This window comes from Pararge aegeria, chromosome 23 (genome assembly GCF_905163445.1).
Source record: "Pararge aegeria chromosome 23, ilParAegt1.1, whole genome shotgun sequence".
Taxonomy (NCBI): Eukaryota; Metazoa; Arthropoda; class Insecta; order Lepidoptera; family Nymphalidae; genus Pararge; species Pararge aegeria.
In genome coordinates, this window is record NC_053202.1 from 357422 (window position 1) to 383125 (window position 25704).

Below are 25704 nucleotides of genomic sequence, written 5' to 3' on the forward strand. Positions count from 1 at the left end.
TTTGAACTTATTGAAGAACATAATCAAAATGCTGTTATCATAAAATTACCAGTGAATTGCAAATTTTATGACGTCTTAAGTGTGCAATACAAGTTTAGTTTAGATTCTAATATTACCGCCACAATTATTATTTTATTTTTTCACACAAACGAAACACGATATGAACTGTCATTATTCTAACTTGTAAACCTAACCTTCTCTTTTCTATTTGTTACGTTATCATTGTTTTAGGATAAATTGTCATTCCCTTTTGCGTTGTCTTTGGTAACCTTGTAAGTAGCTTTTCACCGACTGACTTCGTCGAAGAATTTAATGATTCCATTATCACTCACATGAGGCTCACTTAATGCTTCAGCAAGTTGTGAACGCTGGATATCTTCTTGGTGAGTCGCGTGAAGCTAGCGACCACCTTCTCGTGCTGGTATGTGCTGTCCACAAGGCGCAGCACGGACTCGCGGCGATGACCTCTGACCCAAAAATAAAAAAATAAAAAAAAACTGCTCCTACAGTGTGATACAGACAAAAGATCTGCACTGTGTGCTAGATATACGAAACGTAACTGGCCGTGAGAGAAAGAGAGAAATAAAATTTGTGCTCGCACCTTTATCTCTCTCTTGCCTCTATAGTAATATACGAAGCGTAGCGCTTTACGCACTAGAAAGCGCTACGCTTCTAAAAACCCTTCATAAATATACTACGACAATATACACAGCGCCTTCTAGCCCCAAAGTAAGCGTCGCTTGTGTTAAGAGTACTTAGATGGCTGATGAATATTTTAATAAATAATATACATAAACACTTATAATATAGAGGTAAATACCCAGACCCTGAAACACATTTATGTACATCGCACAAAAAAATTCCAGTTGTGGGAATCAAACCCACGACTCAAAAAGCAGGGTCGCTGCCCAATGCGCCAGACGGCCGTCAAATATATCTAACGTGAACGTCTTTTTCTATAGATTTATAAGTAGTCTCTAACTTTCATAATTATATTTTTTTAATTAGGAAAGCAACCGCTGTAAATTCTAAATAGTTTATAAATTGGTTAATTTAAAACTACAAACAGATAAATTCTATGTAAACGAGGGTTCCTGGCAGAACGTAAAAAATTATGAACTTTATAAGTAATTTTATCTTATATCTTTAAACGAGCAATTCTTGTATATAATTGGAATCTCGGAATCGGCTCCAACAATTTTCATGAAATTTAGTATAAAGGGGGTTTCAGGGGCGATAAAGCGATCTAGCTAGGATTCATTTTTAGAAAATGTCATTTTATTTGTGTTTTCCGGTAATAACCGATTTGGTGCAACGAAGTTGCACGGGTCAGCTAGTAAGGGGTGTTTTTTTTTTGAGGTATAGAACTTTAAGTTGGCATCACTTTTTTAACTGGCGGCCATTTTGTCAGCTGTCAAGTGATTAATATTTAGTTTGGTTTGCCATTTCATCATGAACAGGTTGACAAAAGAACAACGCTTACAAATCGTGCAAATTTATTTCGAAAATAATGGTTCAGTTCGCGAAGTTTACCGCAAGCTCCGTTCATTTTATGGTCGACATAATCGTCCATCAGAGCAATTAATTCGGTTAACCATGGATCGTTTTCGCACTACGTTTACTCTATGTCATAATACGCATCCGCAGAGACGTCGAACAGTGCGCACCGAAGAAACAATTGCCGCTGTAGAGCAAAGTGTTGAAGAGGACCCGAATGAATCGATTCGCCACCGTGCACAGCAATTGGAGCTTTGTCCATCAACTTTATGGAAGATTTTGCGCAAAGATCTTGGCTTGCAACCTTACAAGATCCAGCTTGTGCAAGAATTAAAGCCGCGAGACCATGCAATGCGTCGTGATTTTGGTGTATGGGCCGAAAATTAGATTGATCTCGATGCTGATTTTCATCGCAAAATTTAGTTCAGTGATGAGGCTCATTTTTGGTTGAATGGCTACGTCAACAAGCAAAATTGCCGCATTTGGAGTGAAGAGAATCCACATGAGACCCTTGAGACGCCATTACATCCACAAAAACTGACTGTTTGGTGTGCTCTATGGGCTGGTGGAGTCATTGGGCCATACTTCTTCCGAAATAATGCTGGAGAGTCAATTACCGTTAATGGAGACCGGTATAGAACCATGATAACCGACTATTTTGTTCCCGAATTGGATGGCATGAATGTGGATGAGTTGTGGTTCCAACAAGACGGCGCTATATGCCACACAGCGCACGTCACAATCGATTTATTGAAGGAAACATTCGATGAGCGCATAATTTCGCGGAATGGACCTGTCAATTGGCCACCAAGATCGTGTGATTTGACACCATTAGATTATTTTCTTTGGGGATATGTGAAGTCGCTCGTCTACGCCAACAAACCAGAAACGTTAGGGGACTTGGAAGCCAACATTCGTGGCGTTATTGCCAACATACGGCCCCATATGCTCGAAAAAGTGGTTGAAAATTGGACCTGTAGAATTGGCTTTATTCGAGCCAGCCGCGGCGGCCACATGCCCGAAATCATTTTTAAACATTAATGGCATAAAATTATCCTTCCAATAAAGCCAAATTGATGGACATTAAAATGATTTTCTTGTGTTTTATTTCAATTCGAAGTTCTATACCTCTAAAAATAACACCCGATAGTAATTAAATGTCGTTAATTCTTTAACGGTACGCATCAAAAGTATGGCACTTTCGATGCCTATTTGAATAAGAAAATATTTGACTTTGGCTTTGACGTCAATAGAATCACTAGTGACTAGCCTTTCTCCTAAGAAACGAAGAAGACTTACTGCCTGTCCTTCAAGAGTCTTGCAGCGGCGGAGACGCTCAGCTGCGCCTTGTCCGCCGCCGCCACGTCGCTGCCGCGCCGCACCAGCTCCTCCACCACTTCTGTCTTTGCTCCCTGACACACTGTTCACATTTTAAAGTTATTTTATAATTTTTATTAGTTATTAAAATGAAGCTCAATTTGCTATAGTCCGCGAAAAGCAGGATAAACTGTATGATGTAATTTATAATTTCTTCAATCCTTATACTCCACACCAAACAGATCTTCGGCAATGTACCCTCTACGCACGTTTCGCTGCTTCTTTTTTATACCTTTCTTACCCCCAACTTATCTATCTAAGCCCTCCCACCTCATTAGTGCCTCTGAGTATGTTCTGATTCTCGTGCTTCTCGCGGAGTATAGCAATTTAAGCTTAATTTTCCAACAAAGTGACGCCTGCATCTGCATCACTTTGTAAATTTTAAATTCACATAAAAAATTTCGGATCCGACAGGATTTGAACCAGCGCCAACCTCTCTGCCGATCGCGGCCTGAGCGCTTTGACCACTAAGCTGCGGCTCTCCTACCGCCGATGCCAACATTAGTATATACTATAAGCTATAAGACTGATATAAAAGTTATAAACTACGGCGTAAACCCTTCTTATTGTGGGAAGAGACCCGTGCCCTGTAGTGGGCCAGTAAAGGGTCGATATGATGATGATGATGACTAAACACAGTTTGCTCGCTGGCCGCATTACCGGCTCTGAGCAAAGGCGTCCAGCCGTTGCTGTCCCTCGCGCCGACGTCACCGCCGCGGTCAAGCACGAACCTCACGACGTCCAGCTTGCAGGAGTCCACTGCGTAGTGCTCCACACGCATTTGGTTAAAGTCGACTGCCTGAGTTAGAGGATATAAGATAATTACATCGCATTCTGGCTGAAATCCTATTCAATAATTCGAGAGACCTGTGCTGAACAGCCGGGCTAAAGTTATACTACAAAACTATTTCCTGGGCACAAACTTTTTATAGATGGAAAAGTTTGCTTAATCCCACCATTTTTGTTCAATGTGCAGTGGCAGGCTATTAGTAACACTGACAGTTGTTATCGCATAGTAGGTAAAGTGTCCGGGAACGTCACCATAACGTGCTCTCTTAGGCAAGGTATTGTAGGTATATAATACAATGTTCTGAATTTAATTTTTTTTAGTAGAAGTAAACATTTGTCTTTAAGGCTTCATGAGTCCTTCTCAAAAATTCGACCGAAACGAAGCGGTTTTCTTATTACGTAAGTAGGTTTTCTTTAGTGATTACCTTACTTAAAACTATTCGGTTAAGTTAGTTGGGGTTCTGTTTTAGGCCTGGGCGCGTTTAGGACCCTGGTAGCTATCATTTTAAATTAAGAATTTACTTAAGTATATAATGTATTTACTATTTGACGGACTAAATTAGAATGAACGTTTCAAAAAGATCATCTGTCTGCTATTGGATCTATTAGATTACAAATTCAAGTGAGTTAAGTTTCACAAGGAAGCTTATATTTTTTTACCGCATGAAGTTATTAAGATGGTAGCGGAGCGGTTTCGTAGAGGGTTATATTAAACATATAACTCCACTACATCTTTGTCGTTAGGGTGGTAACTTGCCACGACTACAGCCTCCCATGAGACCAGATCTAAGAAACTTTAGATATTAAGAATTCTCAAATTCGAATCGGGGATTGAACCCGGGAACTGCCACTTGTAAACCACAGCCCTCGCCACTGCCCCAGTGGGATCTTCTGTCTCGGACCTGGAAATCAGCGCCTTTCTCCAGCAGCAGGTCGGCCACCGCGATGTGACCAGCCAGCACGGCGAGGTGCAGCGGCGTCTGCCCCGTGGAGGAGCGCTGTTCCAGCTCGGCGTCCGCTGACACCAGGTACTTCACCATGCCCACGTCACCTGGTGGAAGCAGTTCTGCACTTACATGGCCCTTCCCCCTTGACAACATTTTACCGCAGTTATCCGTAGACGGTTCTAGAGCGTAGAACAACCACGCTACTCCAATGGTTGGTAGGCTTTAACGACTATTGCCACAAGTTAGTGATAATAAATATCAGTCGCGGTGGCCGACCTGCTGCTGGAGAAAGGCGCTGATTTCCAGGTCCGAGACAGAAGATCCCACTGGGGCAGTGGCGAGGGCTGTGGTTTACAATAATAAATATATACATAGCAGGATAAACTGCTGCAGGATAAAAATATATATATATATAGTAATGATGTAGTTTGTTATGGGCTTCTTCTTAGACCAGGGCGCGTTTGGAACCCTCGTAGCTTTAGTTTTAAGTTGACTTTATTTATCAACCACAACTCACTCCTGTCATTTTTTACATGTAATGTACCCATGAAAAGTGCCTATTTGAATAAAGAAATATTTGACTTTGACTTTGACCTTGACTTTGATACATTTTTCTACTTGCATGTGTATATATGCACCACCTTCGCTTTTTCTATATTTGTTTTAATACGCTATTGGTTGTATGATATGGGCGGATAAACAAATTCCTTAAAGCCGGCAACGCATGGGTGGCTCCTCTGGTGTTGCAGATGTTTATGGGCGGCGGTGATCACTTAACATCAGGTGACCCACTTGCTCGTTTGCCCGCTTATAATATAAAAAAAGAGATCGCTATGTAGCAATAGTGCGAGGCCTTGGGAGCCCTACGTCCATCAGATCTCCGAACTATGTGTCCCGCCTTTTGTCACCTCAGCTTCGCGATTCTTTATGTCGGTAACTCTGCTTCTTCTACAGATCTCCTCATTAATCATTCTCGCAGAATCCGACAGAGTAGTGACTTTGAACGTTCATAACGAAGCTTTCGGAGCCACCTCGTCTATTTTTCATTAAAGAGAGAAACAGAGAGCTTAGACTTATCAGAATGTAAGAGTATTTTGACTGATTCCAATGCTGAGGGAAGAGGCCAAGCTGTGAGTCACTTTCAGGCTCAGGATGATTATGATGCTTATTGCAACTAGGATATACTGGCCTCTTTTTCTTAATCTTAGAAAAACAGCTGCTTGATTTTTAGTGGCGTGTCAGCAACTACCTCGTTTACCTTTCCGCACGGCGGTCGCGAGAGGTGTGTACCCGTTGTTGTTGTTGATAACGGATATCAGCTGCGGACGCTCTTCCAGCATTTGCTGTACCTACAAAATACAGTGCGTATGGGAAAAATAGTTTTTTTTTAATTGTATTTCGAGCATCTCTTTTCAAAAGACTTGAGCGCTAGTTATCGGCCTAAACCAACATAAATAAATCGCACGAACTCAAGGTCAACAGGTCATACTGCAGAAGAGCTGAGATTCGAGAGATTAGAGATTGAGAGCATATAAAATTTCATTAATTTCAATTCATTTATGATTTCATGTATAGCACACGATACTAGACACAAATGAAAATGAATTAACGATGTAGTTAAGTATTTATGTAGGTATATAGGACCTCGGCTGGTTCTGAAAGTTGTTAGGTATATATTTGCATATTATATTTATGTATACCTATTTATGTTCATAAAAATGGTCATCAGTCATCTTAGTACCCACAACACAAGCTACGCTTAGAAGCTATATGGCGGTGTGTGTATTGTCGTAGTATATTTGTTTATTTTATATTTATATTAAAGCTTACCTTCACTGCTCGAACTGCCCTCCTAACCTTGCTGTATCTTGCGTCAACAACTAAGCAAAAGATATTGGTAAGTACCTGCCCTTAGACAACAATCTGCGACGAACCTTGGAATATTTAGAATACAGGTAAACCCCTGGAAAAGCTGTTGGTAACGGGAGAAGTGGAAGGAAAAAGACTAGGAGGTCGTAGCCCTATTAGCCTTATTCGTAGCCCAACAAATAGGCATAGTGCCGAGTAAAGTCAGCACTATGCCTTAGATAGGACAAGATGGCGTTACATCCTTAGAGATAAAACATTCCGTTCCGATGAATAGAGGAGGGTCAGGTAACTAAGAAAGTCTGCTGACCTGCTTGAGGTATCCGCATCGCACGGCCATGCAGAAGCCGACTGCCGAGGTGCCGTCGGAGTCAGTGCTGGTCCAGGTGTCCTCGGACCATAAGGACTCCAGCCATTTTTCTTTCTTTGCTACTTTATCTGCGCTGGTAACATTTACAATATCTTTAATTTTGTTGAAACTGCCATCTTGGTCTAGTGGTTCGCAAGTTTGACTACGGGTCACGGGATGCTGGGTCGTTGTTGAAAGCTTGTTAAACCATAAACCTCCATTGAAGCAGAGTGGTGGGTCAATGCTCTGAAATCCTCTTCCCCATCGAGACCTTTGCCCAGCAGTGGAATGTTAATGGGCTGATGTCGATGATTATGAATTATTTAAACCCGCCATTAAAGCAACATGGTGGGCACTATTATCTGATATGCTAAGTTTTATGTTCCTCTTCCCTAACATAACAGAGAAGGTCTTCAGCCCAACATTCGATCGTACAAGGCTATAAAATAAAAAATCTAGTCATCTAGTCAGTTTGATTGTAGAATATATTAACTTGCTTTTTTGCTATACTAATAATTAACAGATCGAGCAGACGGTCCACCTGATGGTTAGTGAAAAACCATCACCTATAAACAGATCAACACTTCGCAGAGCATGTAACGATCACGTCCTGCAATGTGCCGCCATGTGTCCATCAAACGAAGGCGTAGATGTTAATCCTCATGTGTCAAAATAACATCGGTAAACACAACCTTTAGACCGGAATACGGCATTGCAAAAATGCTGCTTGTCGGCAAAATTAACCATGGCAAGTGAATCCCCGAACTCGTGTCACCAAATGGTCTAATATTACTAAAAGTTTTGGTATAATTTTTTGTTGTTTCAATATTCACATACTTATGTGAAATGTTTATTGTATGGAAGGATACTAATGACCATAATTATAATTTACATTTCAGATCTCAGAAAGATTTCGTTTGATAGCTTCCCTTTCAAAACGACTGAATAGCTTATCAGTAAATATAATGTCGGTAATTAATAAATAATTAATGTTTCATCGACAATACAAATTACAATTTAATTCTTATATATATACCAAGTTTGAATAATAATTCCTATCCAGGGTGGGTACATACGCCAATAATTTTCCGTCGACGTCTATTAATTTATTGAGCAAACCTTGACCCCACTCGGCCTGATTGGAAGGTAATGGAGCGAAATGATTTATTACCTTACAACCGATCCAATTATTCGATTGGAATCGATATCCGAATTGGAACTATCGGAAACTAACGTTGGGACAGTTGAACTCGCGAGCGAGGAAAAGACCCGAGGTCTTGGAGGAGGATGGGGATCGAAATATATAATTTTAGTGAATGTTTATTAAAAGCAGGAAAAAAATATCAGTTTAATTTACTCTTTATTAAATTATCTAAGATTTCCTTATTTAGTTTTTATGAAGTTATTCAGTAATAATTGCCAAGTATTTCGATGAATACAATACAAAACCATGCCTGAATCGCATGAATTTACTTAAAATTATTTTTTACGTATTAATATTTTTTTCCCAGGTAACACATTGATATCCCTATCTAGAATGAAAATTATAAAGAAACGCTACTCTATGTCGTAAGAATTTCCAAAATCCTGAAAATAGTTAGTAACAAAACTAAAAATAGTCAGAAGTACTGCCAAGTAGTGACATACGTACAGTCGAATTTTTATTTAATCGAATAATATACGCATGTTTTTATTTTCCATTTAACAAGAAATAAGAATAAACGTCTTTTTTATTCCTTATCGAAATTTCCTTACACCTTTTCTACGTTAGAAAATTTTTAGCCTTAGTTTCAAGAGTTTGGGTTAGGATTTGATGAGTCAGTGAGTGAGTGAAGCGGGACCTTTCGTTATAAACGTTACATTTAAAGCTTTTTCGGCAGCTTTAAACAATTCATTATGCTTTGCTTAACATCAAGTAACACTTCATGTTTCGGCCGCGCTCAAAGAGTTTCCCGAGACAAAGGCCTTTCTCTTACACTCCATTGTGCAGGCCTGGCCCGCGTTGTCCTCTTTTGAATCATTTTCTTAAACGTAAGGGCACATTAAAGGCTATTTTACCCATACCCATACCACAGATACATTAGTAGGATATAAGTGTAACTAAAGTGGATTGGTCTTTGGACAGCCAAGGCGTTACTTTGCGGAATTTTGTGATATACAAAAACTTTGCAATGGACTTACCAATTATTCATTGTAACGTCAATATCTCCTGAGGATGGTCCGGTATCGGAACGCAACGTGTGTACGAGTACATTTTGGAAGATCGGTTTGGTGTGGAATATAAAGATTGAGGAATTTAAAAATTGCACCGTACAGAATTTTCCTGCTTTTCGGAGATTATGTTCAATGGAATGGTCGTTATATTTTGCGGTATGACGTAACTTCGTATCGTAGCATATGAACAACATCCCAAAGTCATTTAGAATTTTGGAAAATACATTGTGGAGCGTGTGCTCAGGAGCTATAAGACTTTTGTCCTTTCTACTTTCACATTACGTAGCATTTGAAGGATCTGCAAAGGTACTTGATATCTTATGGACAAATCGCTTTGCTTCCTCGTTTTTAATTGAGACATGAGATGACATGAGATAATTATTTTACTCGTTTTTTTTATTCTATAGCTATAGATGAGATAATGGATTTCTATAATTGTCTCATGGTGCGCATGCTAGCCCTACAGGAATGCCCTTACGGCTGCCATCTTCCCCAGTACGTATGATATGGGTTCCTTAAAATGAAGAGTAAATGGGACTCTGTTAACCAAATGCGCTACATCTCAGTCTGCATCATGATTTGTATGGTGTGATCATGGACTATTGCTGATTTATATCAAAAAAAAAAATTATCTTCATCACTATCAACCCAATACCAGTCCACTATAAGGCACGGGTCTCTCAGCCTGCGAAGTGTTTAGGCCGTAGTTCAACACGCTGGCCAATAGCGGATTGGTATAATTTGCAATACCTTTAAGAACGTTATGGAGAATTCTTAGGTTTCCCGCAATGTTTTCTTTTACCGTGAGATGTTTTAATTGTTTACATTAACCATCGCCTTGCTTATTTCTTGCTCTAAGCAGCATTGATGCATTGCTGTATTCCGGTGTGAAGGGCGTGGTTGCCGGTGTAATTACAGGTACATGAGACTTAAACCTACGCCTCAAATTGATGGTCACAGGGCGGCATGTTGCAAGACGTGCTCCTTGCATGCCCTGTGTAGTGATGCTCGGTTTATAGGCGATGGTTTACCACTTATCAAGAGATGGGCCAGTTCCTGATTGGTCCAAAAATAATAACAAATTCAAATTAAAATTCAAAATTTCTTTATTCTTAACGCCAACTTAAACCTAAAGCTACGAGGATTCCAAACGCGCCCTGGTCTCAAAGAGCCCACAACAAACTTAGCCGGGTAATTTTTTTTTTTGTTATCACCATCTCATAGTAAATTTATATTCAGCTATGAAGCTAGAGCAATTCACACCCAAGCTTTTTTTATCGTTTAAGTAATCCTTAATATTATAATAGGATTTTTCTGTAAGCTTACGTTTTATATAAACTTTGAACTTATTGAGAAACATCTCAAAGATTTCATTTGGTAATTTGTCTTGAATGAATTTGCAATTTTGTGTAGCCTAGTAAACTGCACGACGAGTTTATTTTTGCTTCTAATATTTATATTGTTACAACAATAAAAAAACGCACATGACTCCGAAAACTTAGAGGCCGGGGCTCGAACTCTGTCCTCCCGAAAGGGAGCCTATGCCCTAACCACTACGCTATCACCATCAGCTCAGTTTCGGTAAGCATTTTTATTGATGTTCCTTCTCACCTGATTTCCTAAGAGTTTCATGAGCCTGAAGTTTCTCTTCATCTATCTGTTCTACAAGGTTCCGTACCGCAACCTCGTCGCCGTAACGAGCAAGCATTCTCTCGGCTAAGTTGGAGACAGCTGAGGCCTTGACTATGACTTGCAGTCGAAATCTATGCGGATGACACGGCGCTAGGTTGTCTATTGTTTTCGTGGTTTTGCCGCCACTGGAAACAAAACACGTTTGATATTAAAACTCAATCAGTTGATCAATTATTTTTTTTATTTGGTTTTGACTAATTGAAATTGGCTAGTGATTATTAATTACTTTGAACGCATATAACACAAAGAAAAGTTAGTTATGTTGATTATCGATTTGATATAAGAATGAGGCTTTTCTAAAATAAAATACTATTTACCACTCGTTCTACTTGTTTTTACAAGTGGGAAGTACACTTCGACAGGGTTCGGAAGGCTAATTTATAATTAAATAAAAAAAAGTGTGTAGCAATGATATAACAGCTAAAACTATTCGGTTTAAACCAGATATAAATCAAAAACCACCTTAAATCCACTTGGGATTCATGATGATGCACAAAATCAATGATTTAGTAATGTAATAGTTAAATTAAACCGCATTTACATCGTTAAACCTAAAATGACACGGGAATTGCCCCGTTGATAACCGAAGCACGTATCGCTGCTAGTTATCCGCTAGTAATAACACCCCCCATTCCCCCCACTAGTAAACGTGCGTTCGTCGACAGCGCATTAATTAGTCAACTAATTTGGGCGAAACTGCATATTACATGGCATCAATATAGCGTTGGTAATAAATAATATTAATTACTATCACTTCCGATATTTGGGGTCGAGCATTATTTATGACTGGCAGTGACCCCTGGGTAAGTCCGCGCAGGATTCCTGTTTTTCTGATACCCATGATATGGAGTATGTATATTTTTCTACTAATAATTGACGGACAAAGCAAGTGAAAAACTATTGGCTATAAACAGAGCTACACTTTGCAGGTAAGATTCTGCAAACTCGTCCTACGAAGTGCCACCCGGTTCTCGACAACCTGAGACGCAGGGTGGAATGTATGTGTCTGTTACTACACCGACAGTTAGACCCTTTAGACCGGAATCATGGTGGTAGTACTTCTTCGGACGGTCTCCTTGCAAAATTTAACGAAGATCGGGTCAGCGGCACACAGCTTCCCAGCCGTTATGCCGTACACAGTTACCCAAGCCTACATTTTTAAGCCAGGATAAAATTCTATATCTTGCGCGATGAAAGCTATACATCAAATATCATCAAAATTGGTGCAGTGGCTAAGCCGAAGTGAGACAATAACATGGACACCTTATATTGCAAAAGTCTGTTACCTATAAACAATCACCCAGGGAGGTATCTTTTCCTTCCTTTCCACTTTATAAAACAGCTTGTCGTCCAAGCAGCTGTATGGACCAGCGCAGAAGGAGAGAGTGACGTCACGGCTCGTTCTCCCCTCCACTGCTGGAGGTGGTGGCTTCCAGGTGGAGAACTTAAGCTCCAAGAGTTGCTGGAGACTCATCTGAGGAAAAGGATTGCTACAATTCAAATTTTAATCTTTATTGCATACAATTTCGGACAAAAAAGTTTAGGAACTAAAACCTCCTTTCGAAGCAGAATTTTGAGTATTTCAAAATTTATTGTAGAAATCAGTTAACAGGAACACCCAATATTTGACCATTTCTGGCCCAATCTGGGATTCCAACCCAGGATCTAGTCATCCATGGTCGAACATACGCACAGTTTTCCCGGCCAATTTCGGCCATGGTGGCCAGAGATATTTTGCCAACTGCGCAGGTAATCTTATAGTGCACAAGTGTGCACTCATGCACTCTTTTTTCTCTCTCTCTCTCATAGTCCTATGGGACAGCATCTATCTCATCACCTAATAATAATAAATGAAGAAACGAAAGAAAGCGGTGATTAAACAGTGGGTAGGACCTCGACTTCACTTTCGGGGGATCGAGTTGGAATCCCATCACGCACTTTTCTAAGCTATGTGCGTTTAAAACAATTAAAATATAACTTGCATTAACGGTGAGGAAACCTGCATGCCTGAAAGTTGTCCATAATGTTCCCAAAGGCGTGTAGAGTCAACCAATCCGCACTTGTTTAGCGTGATGGACTATGCGCGTAACCCCTTCTCATTATGTGAGAAGACCCGTGCCCTGTAATGGACGATGATGATTAATAAATATGATGATTATTTAAAGTGCATAGTTAGTAATTAGGCATACGAACCGCGAACCTCGGTCTAACGAGCCAACGCTTGTTGACTGCACAGATCACATCACTCATACACGGTAAGATGACTAAAACTCGATTAGAAACCACGCTTGCTTATAATATTGGCAACCAAAGCAACGCCTAGTAAAAGCCTGGCCACTATTTGAATCAAAGCCTAGTAAAGCCAGTAGATGGTGGCTCTACTGTGCCTTCAGGCTTTCTCGGCAAGACACTGCTTGTAACTATTTGAGGAGTAGCAAATGTGGCAAGCACTCTGTTGGATCAATATCATTGCTAAGTTACTAAGCTGTCGATATTTTATGTGCGAGCTATGTGAGCAGTGAGCTTGCAGAAGTTATGTTATAAGCAGTTTAAAACAATGGCCAAACAATATGAAAAATTAAAAACTTAAAAATCACCCGTTCTGAACAACATAATGTCATTCACCATTTTGTCGTGGTGGCCATCTTGCAATTAAATTGTTCATATTGTTTTCCTATTGTCCAGCCCTTTCATTTGATAACACCATTCAAACTAAAAAGAACAAAATCAAAAGCGGTTCATGCGTTCGGGAAATACGATGACACAGACAGACACACAGATACACTAACAATCATACCTTACTCGGTAATTGCGAGACAGAGAATGAAGGAATGAGGGGATCCCTCATTCCTTCATTCTCTTCTTGAACGCGTGCATTTGGCATGTCGATGTTTAATCCGAACAAATCATTCGTAAATTAACTCTATAATAGCATAAGGACATTAAGTAGACCTCGGAACAGTGCTAGGTGAAGTGTAAAGGTGATATTTTGTATCTCCGCGTTGGGGTCAAGGAACAGTGTCATAGAAGAACTTTTGTGAGCTGTGGCAGGTGGGTCCTTACTCCATTTTTCTCTTCATCTTATCCTGAACTGAATGCTAATTCCTTTTTTGAAAATACAGTCAACTAATAATAATATCGAATTCATTACAAAACGCATCAGAAGAAATGGTGTATTCAACGCTTATTTTGGGGCTACATGGCAATGCGTGTGTTGTCGTAGTATATTTATTTATTGATTTAATCAGTTAATTCTTCACGCTATTATTCAAAACAACAATAGCTTTTCTTTATCATTCTTATTTAAACATCACACGATTCAAATGAATCAATTAACCGCAGATTCGTATACTTATTAGCGTACAAATAAACTGAGCTTTAACTCGTAAAGCGTTGTAGTTAAAGGTACTTAAACTTCTTGTATGGGTATTACCAAAAGCTTTCAAAGCAAAAGTTAGTATAGAATTACTGTTTAACTACGTACGCTATGCTATTTCAATCCTCTTAATTCCTTATACTATACAAATAATAATTGACGTAATAAATACGTTAATTTTAACATAAATTTATTTAGAAGCAAATGTGAATAAAACGAACCACAATCCTAAATAAACAAATCGAAATCAAATTATTGAATACTTAAATTACCGATAATTGACCCAATTTAACAAATAAGCAAAAAATAAATAAGCCGCGCACGAAAATAAGATTTGAATTTGGAACCAAGATGGTCCAAGTTTTAACATACAAATTAGCAAAATAAATTATTTTCGTGGATTTATTAAGCTACTTATATTCCAATAAATTGACCTAATTGCGCAAACATTTAAGGAAAAAAAGAAAACCCGCGCACGAAAATATTGTTTGAATTTGGAATCGGTGTAAACGGAACGCAACGCAGCAATGGCTGCCGTATCGATCGACGCAGCCAGTCGGCGCCCGGCCTTCGGACGGGTTACACGTGTGTTGAGGTTACGTCACCGCGACACTCGAACTAACCTAACCATTCGACCGCGTCTCCTACTAACACCATACACCTTTCTCCGCTCCTGGTAAGTCTAGAACCAATATTTAACACGTTTAAACCTTTCTACATTGAAATAAAATACAAAAAAACAACAATGAGTCACTTATTAAAGTGTTTCCGACTGCAGTCCGTTCCATTCTTATTATCAACATGGAATATTATACGTTCTGTCAATATTTGTCGCGGTTGAAGGATTTTCTTCTAAATATATTGCTTTTACACTAATAATTAGCCGGACATTCATTATTTTGTATGTGTAATTAATTTTATGTCATGCTAAGTAACGTTTCCTTTAATTATTTAATAGTTAACGAAGATTTTTTTTATGTAAAGTTTTTTCTCGATTGCTGTTACATTCATACGAAGAGACACTTACTTATTTATAGAGTATCTAGCCTTAATTTAATTAGTGTTAAGATCATCAATGAGGTGTTATGTTTAATAACCACTGTATACTCAAATAATAGCAGTAAAACAATAACTTGGTAGGTGATCTAATGACACAATAGTTGAATAGTAGAGCCATAATTAAATTAGTACTATATGTTAGTAAAAGAAGCTAATCTTGTAATGAAATGCTGACATTTGCTCATACATTTCTATTCTTATTCTATTTCTCCGACGCCGTAGTGAAAGAATGCGAGTTTTTTCATACTTTTGAAAGTCTTCAGCGACAATTAAGTCTTAAATCAGCGCGGCACATTTTTCTTGACGTTTATGATATAATTTGACGTAATAGCCCGTTTTGTGTATGATGTATGGGTGAGGGGGGGGAAAACGCGCGCAATTCTGTCTCGATACCATTCAGCTGTCACTTTTACCTTTGTCCCTTGTTACCTGCACATAAGGGCCAACTTCATTCACTTTCTTATTGCTGTCGAGAAAGACAGAGAACTGCGAGCCGGAATCGATGTAACTAAAATCTAACTATTAACTTCCTCGCTGGTCTAATTAGCATGTTCAACTACTGATCACAGGGCCCTGGGTTCGATTCTAGGGTCGGGCCAGATAAATCATTTGGTAATGGATTTATGTGTATCAGCTGTTCTTATACCGGAACGGAGGTAGGAAATTGGCTTTGTCCATCCCCACACGCCTCGTGATTAGGTGCTATTTAGCACTTATTAAAGCTACCCAAACCGCATTTGAGCTACGTGGTGGGTCTAAGCTTTGCTGGTGATAATGACGAGCACTATATCAACAACATAACTAACTAATGAAATTTTTGTATAATTGAATTGCAAACACTGGTTAAAAAACAGATTTGCCATTTGTTTTCTTTTAGCTAATTTGGTATGACTATGGCAGTTATATTGGCGGTATGTCTAGGCCGAAAAGTCCGACCAGACCTGAGAAAATTCAGAAATTCCTAGGTTGCCCCTGACAGGTATCGAATCCGAGACCTCCCACTTTGAGACCAGAGCGCTCACCATTGCGTCAGGGAGGTTAACAAAGAGTAATTACATATGTTTTAAAAAAACTAAACTACTATGTGTTATGTAATTGTAGTGTAACTACGTAAGTCTATATGTAAATAGTGTATACGCTTAATTTGTACACTTTATTTGATATATCTTACATGGAGTTTCGTTCTCTATCTTCTGAAACCTTCTTTTTTAATGTCACTTGATCTTCATTAAATAAAAAGATACCAAACTTTCCTTAGACATTGCGGAAATTGGAGCCTGACTGCATTAATCATCAAATACAATTTAAGTCGAACTGACATTTTGGAAATCGGTTGAAAGCTCTCCACAAAACGTCACCTTTATATTTATAACATCGATGTTACGAATATAATTGCGATGTTCCTTTGCTGGGGGTCTAGCCCAGGACCTCCTACATGCAAGTTCACACCACTTCTTTTATGTTCCTGTCAGCTTTTTATATCAGGCGCTCAGTAAAGATTTAACGTTCCATCGACTATGCTCATAGCTTTGGAAGCTACGAAAATAAAACTCCACATTAATACTAAATAATAGTGAGTTTTATGTTCGAAAACTCTTATATATGAAGCGGTGATAGCCCAGTGGGTAGGAGCTCGACTCCACTTTCGGGGCGCCGAGTGCGAATCCCAGCACGCACTTCTAACGTTAAAACACAAATAAAGTTAATTCAACCAACCACCAGCAATAATTTATTTGCAAGCGCTTATCTCATAAATACTAACTGAGGACTATCAATATGTATGTAGAAAAGTGTTCATACGGGCCCACGTTACGTTGGAATACCTTTTATAAAATGGATAAACATTTCAATACAAAACTGTTCGTTTTTATATGAAAAAGCAACAAAGAATAAATATGAACTTTATTCTTTGGTACAGCATTGAAGCGGCAAGGTCGTTTCATAAATGAAATTTATTCACAATCTCAGCAAAGCTCGGTCATCCAAATATTGTGCTCATTCTTTCTATTTCAAGTTTTTTCTCTCGTATATTCTATGTCTGCTTATTATTCTAAATCTACATTTGAAAGGTTACTAGCTTTTGCCTTCTTTATTCCCTTCAAAGTAGTGAGAGTACTTAAATGAGAGCAATTGCACCAAACTGTATTGTTGCAGTAAATTTACAAGCAGCTATAGAACACATAATTATATTGTTGAATAAGTGTTGACGTATTGATATCATTATAATTACCGAAATCATTTCAATTTTCAATTTTGTTAATTGAAAAAGTGCATTCGGTAATTGCAAAAATTACACTAAATATCAGGCAATTTCAAATTGGGTTGAATACTCTGCACTTCTAGTGGACTTACGCGTAGCACGAAACTGAAATGAAATGTGCCCTGCGCTTCACCCGCCTAAATTACAGCACGCATCGTGCAGCTAAATAGTCTACACGTACCTAAATAAATCAGATACAGAACTTAAAGTTTTTATTTAATAGTATTAAAACATATTTAAATATACGCCTGAGCGCATAATATCTGTTCTTGGTCTTGGTGCTTTAATCACCCACTGTTTGAAACCTTCAATCACGTAAATATTGCCAATCGTAAGTGCCACACCGGCAAACATACCTTTCATACCGGAACACAGCATTGCTACAATGCTGCTTAGCGGCAGAAATAAGCACGGTGTTAGATCTACCCCGGACGAGCTCTGTCACGTAAAGTTCTACAACTTCTAGAATAAATATTGTTAATAACAAGAATTATTAATAACGTTATTCAATGGATATTATGGATATTTAAACAACAGGATATCGAAAAAAAACACATTCAATGAGTATCCTGATTGCGAATGACTTCTTATTGTCCATTCTCCATCCCCCATCTCTGCAGATGTTTATCGGACCTTCTTTTAAATGGGAACAAAGTGATAATAAATCCTTGGCTTAGGGCAGATTTTGCAATCGGTTGATAATCCGCCTGAGCAATTAATTTGACAGATCTCTTTTGCAACATTGGTCGAAATGACTATTTAAAAATTGAAATATGAGTTAGCAGCAGCAGCTCTTAGTAACATTTATATAATATATACACAATATAATTTTATAAAGTGGGTAAATAATTAAACTTTCGATAACTATAAATTCATATTGGCCAGGCAATTTATTAAATTAATGAGGAATTTTACAAAAACGCTTATAATTATTTTAGTTTCCAAGAACCAAATCAAATTCTATTTGATTAACAACCAATGTTCATGACATTGAGTTTTTTTGATATAAATACGGGTGCATTTTCAGTCCTACATGGACTCGAACCTTCACGTTTCCTGCGTCCTTTGTCCGTGCTAATAAAGGTGTTTTACAAATCCCGTGATAGCCGTTTGTTTTTCTGGGATAAAAAGCAGACTATGCTACTCTCCATCTTTTCATTTAACTTTATACCAAAAAGAAAGTTGCAGAATTACGAGTAGAATGTTAAGCAAGGACCAACAGACAGTCTAATAAACAAACAAACACACTTTCGCAATCATATTATAAGTAAGGATGAAATGATTAAATATTGCTTTATTTGATGATTTTTTAAATTGCATCATTAAAAAAGGAGACAAATGTGCAGCGTTGATAAACCTCCTAATTTTCTTCTGGTGGCTCAAACATATTTTGCTTATTACCTTAATCCGCATTATATTAAGAAAAAACATTAAATTCTTCTGGTGTTCAGTGGCTGGGAGTTTTGTGACATTAGAGTGTGTATATGAAAACTTAGCCGACATCTGCTTCACTAAAAGTTCTTTTAGTTTGATGTCCAAGTTTGTTGTTTCTCTTTGACCGAAAGTTCTAAAGGAAAGAACAGCGTCTGCCTTCAGTTAATATTTTACTTATACTTGCATTTATTTATAGAAGTTTTATATTTAACTTGCAAAGTTGGTATGATGTATTATTTTTTCGGTTGCAAGTTATTTTTATCTCAATAATTTAATTGCATTGTTATTTAATTAAACTTTTAAGATTTAATATATTGAAATTTTATAATATTTCAAGATAAGTAAATTTATAAAGTAAGCAAAATAGGCCACATTGCAAGATCTTTTGAAAAGTCAAGTTTCTTTGTTCTTGTGAATTTACCACCGGTTCGGAATGCAGATTCTACTTAGAAAAAACTGACAAAAAACTTGCAGTTTTTCTCTTTAAAGGTCAATGTTTTACAATATCTTTATTCATTCTTGCGCACCGGAAAGCGGGGCCTTTTGCTTTTATGAACCTTTGTAAATGAAAAAATCACTAATATTGTAGTGTAGGGAAAGTTTAGAGTGCACAGGATGTCATGGCAAATAACGCTTTATTGCACTGCTGAACTAAAAGCCTTTCTCTACGGACTGTGTCCATAAATACCACGTTGGGCAGACGGGTCGGTGATCGCAGTGGATGTTAGTAGTAGCACAGAGGATGCTGCTACTGGCCCGCCGTTATATTACCTTAGTCGCCTTGTACGACACGGGGTTAAACAGGCATTTACTATAATATACATTTAATGATAAATACTGCTAAATTGTAACTCAATTCTTCGAAATGAGATTCCACCTCAAAGGATGCTAATTAATGTTGTTTCTAGTTTTCAACAATGTTTGAGTTGTTGTAAACTAGAAACAATGTATGTCTCCGTATGTGTACACTACTTGTATTCCAAAACAAATAATGAAGTGTTCGGAATTTTTTATCTTAATATAAGTTTAAACTACCCTAAAATGTTATGAACTGCAAATATATTCATTTCGCTGTTCCTTTCATGGCGTAGAAACAACTGAGAGATAAGACCAGCTTATTTTACTGCAATATTATTTTTCTTTTAATTATGTTAAGTATAACCTGGCAGAGAAATGAAACACCGAATTCCAAAACTTGCATTTTTTCGCCATACATACTACGAGTACGCCGTGGTCCACCTGCGATTGTATGCCTACTCACTTAATGCACTTATTTTCTTAGCTTATATTGCACCCTTTTCCTAATGATTTATTTTAGACATGTCAATTATTATTATCTGTGGCTATTAATGAAAATAAAAGTTCTTCAACTAGATTTGCACATTGTTTAACAAAGACATATAGTTGTAATAACAAGTGAGCATAGAACTGTCGTAAATTTTGTACACTAGACGTCCACTTTTATTAATGCCATTTTTTTCTTGGCTCAAGAAAGCGGATAAAGTGACCTTATTTATATTCTAACTTTGGATTGTTTCTGCTAAACATAGATAGCGCAAATAAACGGAGTAATGAAACGCAAAAGAAGCCCTAGGCAATATCGAGGTGTCGGTGCGAACAGTCGGCCATTTGTCACATTAATGACGCAACCTCATCAATTCTGTGTCCGTGGAAGTGTAGAGCGCGGAGTAATGACGGCACGAACGGTTTTGTTTCCAAAATGTGATCATATTCGTATAACGGTTTATTGTCCGAACCTACCTTTTTTAAATTTCCAACAACGTTGCAATAATTACAAAAATTGAGCGAGCAGTAGTTTTCTATCAAGAGTAAATTTAACACAATCTTAAAGCTGTATCGAAAATAATATGAAACTCAAGTCAGGTCTGGAGAATCTGCCTGGTAGACAGAGCTAATCTTTGAAATATATGAATTAACTGGCTGTTACATGTGTCTCCACCCGCGCTTATTACGGTTTAGTACAAATCTTGTAGGAACCGTTTGTTTCTCTGGGACAAAATGTAGCGTATGTTACTCTCCGTTCTTTCAACAATCAAGTTGATAGGTTGCGTAGATAGAGTGTGAAGGAGGGCCAAACAAACAAACATACATTCGCATTTATAATATTAAGTAGGGATTGTGATGGGAGTGTAACAAGCAGGTTGAAGTCTACTCGGCAATAATTTAGACTACTTTCAACTTTAACTAATTTTGACAATTTGGCAAAACGAATTTCGAATAACATTTTCAACAAGGTAATAAATAATAAGATAGGTTGGTCTACTTTTTAAAGGTAGGAATAGAAATGCCACGTTTATAAAGGCACGGATAACTGATTGTTTATTTTTGGTAAACCATTTCCAGAATACTGGCTTCGTTAAATTATGAATGTAATGTAATAGAGAATATTACCTTTTTAAATCTTGTAACAGTATGTCATAACATTTACAGACTGAAGTACGTTAGTTACTAGTTATATTATAATAATCATATGTAACTTTCTTTGAAGTGAAGTTAATATCATATTTCTTAAAATTATACCCTAAATATGATGGTCCAAATTTCTTTTCTTTTCTGAAACAAAAAACTTCAGCAAATATTTTCACGAAAATATCCTTGAAACACCAAAGTAAACTGCTTGAAGGAATTCACTAATATTTGGATGAGCTAGAGAAAATGTACAAGTAAAATGTTCATTTTAACCTTAACACGGATAGAGTAAGGTCGTCAAGTAGATTCGTCAAATTTATGTTTCTTTTATCCTTTCATCAATTCTGAATTAAGAAGTAGGACCTATTTGGAAAATATAATTTTCGTTAAAATGCAGTGCTACAATAACTCTTCTTTATAGATCCTTTTGAAATGTCAAGTGTGTCTGTTTGTAGTGGCTCAACCACCGAAAGAAACTCAGTATTGGCCATTTTCTAATATCAACATATACAATCATTTTTCTATCTTGCGGGTGATGAGATGGGAGCTGGATCATCAATTACTTAGTAACCTCGGTGTTATAAATTTGGTTTAACACATTATTTAAATCTTATGCATTGAATCTCCTGAGAAATCAACACTATACGAATTTGTCTATAACGATCCTAGACAAATTGACGAGCAATAAAGAACATTACACAATCGTCCTAGTGAGCCAATTCTCATAATTCAATTAGTATAACAAAAGGTGTACCTACTGTTAGTAAACCCATTAAGATTTTGTGTACAACGGACCTCCCCGAGGAATAAATGACAAGCCTTCTGTGGAATTATTTTGTAGACTAGACTTTTCAGCTCTCATGGCAGCACCTTGATGATGTAGTGTTTTGTTTACTGCAAATCTCGTAATAATTACTGCACTAACTTAAAGTAGCTTAAAATTTCGGAGTTCTTATATTTCAATTTTGTTCCATTTTTGAAAAATAATTGGCTTTTAATTCTTCTTTTCCTTCATAATAACGTGTTTAAACCTTTTTTTTGATTTTTGATTTTGGAGTTTAATTGAAAAGTGTACGATACATTTTCATTTGCTGAAGTTAAAAGTTACTTGTTTCTTGTCAAATCGTAGTCAACCTGGACGACACACGAGCTTGTGTTTATCAAGTCCCTCGTAATCCAATTACATTTTATAATACCGAAACCGCCTCTTAGGTTATAGTGTTTGGTACGTGCGAGTACAACTACGAACCACAAATTAGTGGCGTTCTTCGAATAACCAGGATTTTTTTGATGCAAGTCAGTGCGGAGTTAGGAAATTGACGATATGCAATCCCATGCTCGTTAAGCCATCGGGCCTAGTTATTATAACTAACATGTGATAATAATTTTGTAATTCGTATTAAATTGTTTTTACCCACACTTATAGGAACATAGAGAGGACTTTGACTCCACTTTCGGGCGAGTTCCAATCCCAGCACGCCTCTGACTTTTTATGCTATGTGCGTTTTTAGCAATCAAAATGTTAGGTACTTGTTCTTGTACTTTAACGGTGAAGGAAAAATTGTGAGGAAACCTGCATGTCTGAGAGTTCTCGATAATGTTCTCAAAGGTGTGTAGAGTCTACCAATCCGCACCGGGCCAGCGTGGTGGACTACGGCCTTTAACCCTCATTGTGGGAGGAGACATGCGTCCTGTAGCGGGCCCGTAATGGATTGATATGATGATGACATAAAAATTTCGGAACCGACAGAATTTTAACCTGCGATTCTTTGGCAAACGCGCACCTATGACAGAGCATGTCTGTGAGTCTAGAACACTCAACTGTCTTCTGCTGGAGTAAAGGCCTCTCGACAGGTTTGCCCATAATCACCACGCCGGCCAGATGGCACCAGGTTGGTGATCGCAGTAGATGGTAGTATCAACGCTGCGGTCCATTCTCCGTTATATTCCCTTAGTCACACCCGCGGGTAGAGGAGGAGTGGTAGTCTGATCTGCCGACACCACACTGGACGTTATTAGGCTGATGATGACGATTGCATATACATATAACAGTGATTTAAATTGTTAGTAGCTTTATGCCAATCTTATCTTTTATATTATTTTTATAAGAGCATGGAGATAGATAAATATTATCGACCTCGATAAAGTATTATCGATGGGCCTAACAGCTATTTATACGTTACATGCATAGAATGAAGAACATATAAAATTCTCATCCAACCAATGTAAACGTTTAGAACATTAAAGGTGAATAATAACTTTGCTAAATAAATGAATTGACTAACCGTATTCGAGGAACACAACTAAAGTGGAGGTTTTTGATGCTTCAATATTAGTCGTGTACACGGATTCTGTATGTTCTTAGTTATGTGGTAACAGATATAGGTTGGGTTACATACTCTGATATTTATTGGCATTTTGTGACGCAAATTTTACCTCCCATACAGTATAGTAGAGTTAGGTCTCAAATTATAGTTACATTTTTAGGGCCCAGGGTCTTCAGTTGCAGTTGTAATATACCTCTTTTTCTTTTTGCCCTTATCCTACTTTATTTTGTGTCGGCACAACATGTATTTTAGATGGCCGATTGGCGCAGTGGCAGCGTCCCTGCTTTCTGAGTCCAAGGCCGTGGGTTCGTTTTCCACAACTGGAAAATGTATGTGTGATGAACATGAATGTTTTTCAGTGTCTGGGTGTTTATGTGTATACATTATTCAAAACAGTATTCATCAGTTATCTGAGTAACCATAACACATGCTACTGTACTACGTATTGTCGTAGTATATTTATGTATTTCCACCTTGAAGAAAGACTTGTTGGTTTGCTTTTGACATCGCCTGAGCTACGTCTCAGGTTGATGGGCATAGGGCGGCAAGTTGCATGACGCGTTCCTTCTGTCCCCCTTGAAGTGTTTATCACTTTATAAGCGAACGTTTTTCACTAACTATCAGTGGTGTTCCTAGGGTTTTGAGTTTGAGCAAGCCAAGTTACCTAAAGGACAAATTTAACTCATCATGATCTCTAAGTCACCATTCTTGTTGTGCTAAATGACAAACAATATCAACAAATCTTTAAAAAACACTACGGTTAGGGTCAGCACGCGAATTATGATAAAGAAGTTTCTATGCAATGTTTGCCAATATTAAAAAGTAATCATAATAATCCCAAGTGTTTCTTTGAGTTCTGCTCTCTTTAGTTCTTATGATGCCTGGTAATTTATGTTGTAACCAGCCGCGTTCCAACCATTCTTTTCATTAGAAAAAAAATATGCAACGCCAACAAACAATTTTTAAATTAAAAAAAAATTGCCTGTTGTTCGCCAATTATTTTTTGATTTCGCCACAGAAACAATTTGCACACAATTTGAGCTCATATTTAACAATATTTACTATAATTTGTAAGAGAACAAACCAGTAAAATGCACTATTCAACTCAAAAAAACAATAATAAACTCCTAACTAGTTACTAATCAATAATAATGAATCTGTCAAGTGACAAGTGTCAACTAGTTGTAACGCAAATAATAACACGCGTGAAGTTGTTTCAATTCGCTCGCTGGTCATCTTCACTAACTTCAACTCGCAATCTGGCATTTGATCTTCATACTAAATAATCTAGATTGTCTCTGCTAAATACATTGAAATTTCTATGAGAGAGAGCAGTAAAATAAAAGCCCCATATAAGCAAATGAGTGTGAGCGAGACAATGCGGGACATCCGATCGCGTACGAAGGCGCGCGAAGACCGCGATAGTGATAGTTCGGCGCGGCGCCGCGCCGTTCGGCTGGTTGCTACCACAGAGTCTACCTGCCAGAGTAACGTAGTGCTTGCAGTAAAGTAGACAAAGAGTATATACATTATTAAGCAAAAGTTAAAACATTGAATTTATATCCTCATTGCTATCAATATTAATAATTATTTTGTTAATTTCATTTCGGAATAGTCGAGAAAAATTTAAAAGAGATATTTATTTTAAAGCAAGCCCGGCTTTTCAGCTTGTATGGTAGTACCGCCACTGCTAACTATTAGGTGGGCTGCCTGCTTGGTCAATTGTTATTATAAATTATGCAATCAATAGAAAAAAAAGCAAGCTATGATGTATGTTAGTTATATCAAGATTGGAGCAGTGTTAAAGACGTACATAAATAACACACATACGGATATACTTTCCATTTGTAAAATCAGCCAGGATTCTGAATAGATGCAAAAGGATGTAAATAAAAAGTAAACAAACCATTTTCCCGTTCTACAATTAATAATTAAAAGTTCATTGTGCAGCGCATCGCGACAGCGGGCGTGCTCTGTGCGACCATTGTCTCGCCCTCTATTACCTCATTTTTCATTAAGAGGTCCCCTTAGTATGAGGAAAATTACTTTTGAATAACTATTCACCTTCAATTATTTTCCTCTTGTCT

General features: G+C 37.7%; 2 protein-coding genes across 2 annotated transcripts in view; one reads left to right on the top strand and one right to left on the bottom strand.

Moving 5' to 3' along the window:
• Window positions 1–343: 343 nt before the first annotated feature.
• Window positions 344–12205, bottom strand: LOC120634061 (delta-latroinsectotoxin-Lt1a). Its single transcript, XM_039904457.1, has 8 exons — window positions 12018–12205; window positions 10651–10856; window positions 6787–6914; window positions 5869–5959; window positions 4566–4714; window positions 3535–3673; window positions 2797–2917; window positions 344–467 (listed from the first exon to the last, which is right to left on the bottom strand). Exons 1-8 carry the CDS (start codon window positions 12203–12205, stop codon window positions 344–346), a joined length of 1146 nt encoding a protein of 381 aa, XP_039760391.1.
• Window positions 12206–14676: 2471 nt separating this feature from the next.
• LOC120634152 (complexin) overlaps window positions 14677–25704 on the top strand; it is a 358168-nt gene continuing 347140 nt past the window's right edge. Inside the window, exon 1 of the mRNA XM_039904567.1 lies at window positions 14677–14783. The gene's annotated coding sequence lies outside the window, so the exon portion shown is untranslated. The remainder of the gene's footprint in view (window positions 14784–25704) is intronic.

Coding starts and splice junctions, on each gene's coding strand:
- LOC120634061 (XM_039904457.1), bottom strand. CDS start 12,205: ATGAGTCTCCAGCAACTCTTGGAGCTTAAGTTCTCCACCTGGAAGCCA. Junction 10,857..12,017: donor CCCTGGGTGATTGTTTATAG/GTAACAGACTTT, acceptor TTTTGTTTCCAG/TGGCGGCAAAACCACGAAAA. Junction 5,960..6,786: donor GATGCGGATACCTCAAGCAG/GTCAGCAGACTT, acceptor TGTATTTTGTAG/GTACAGCAAATGCTGGAAGA.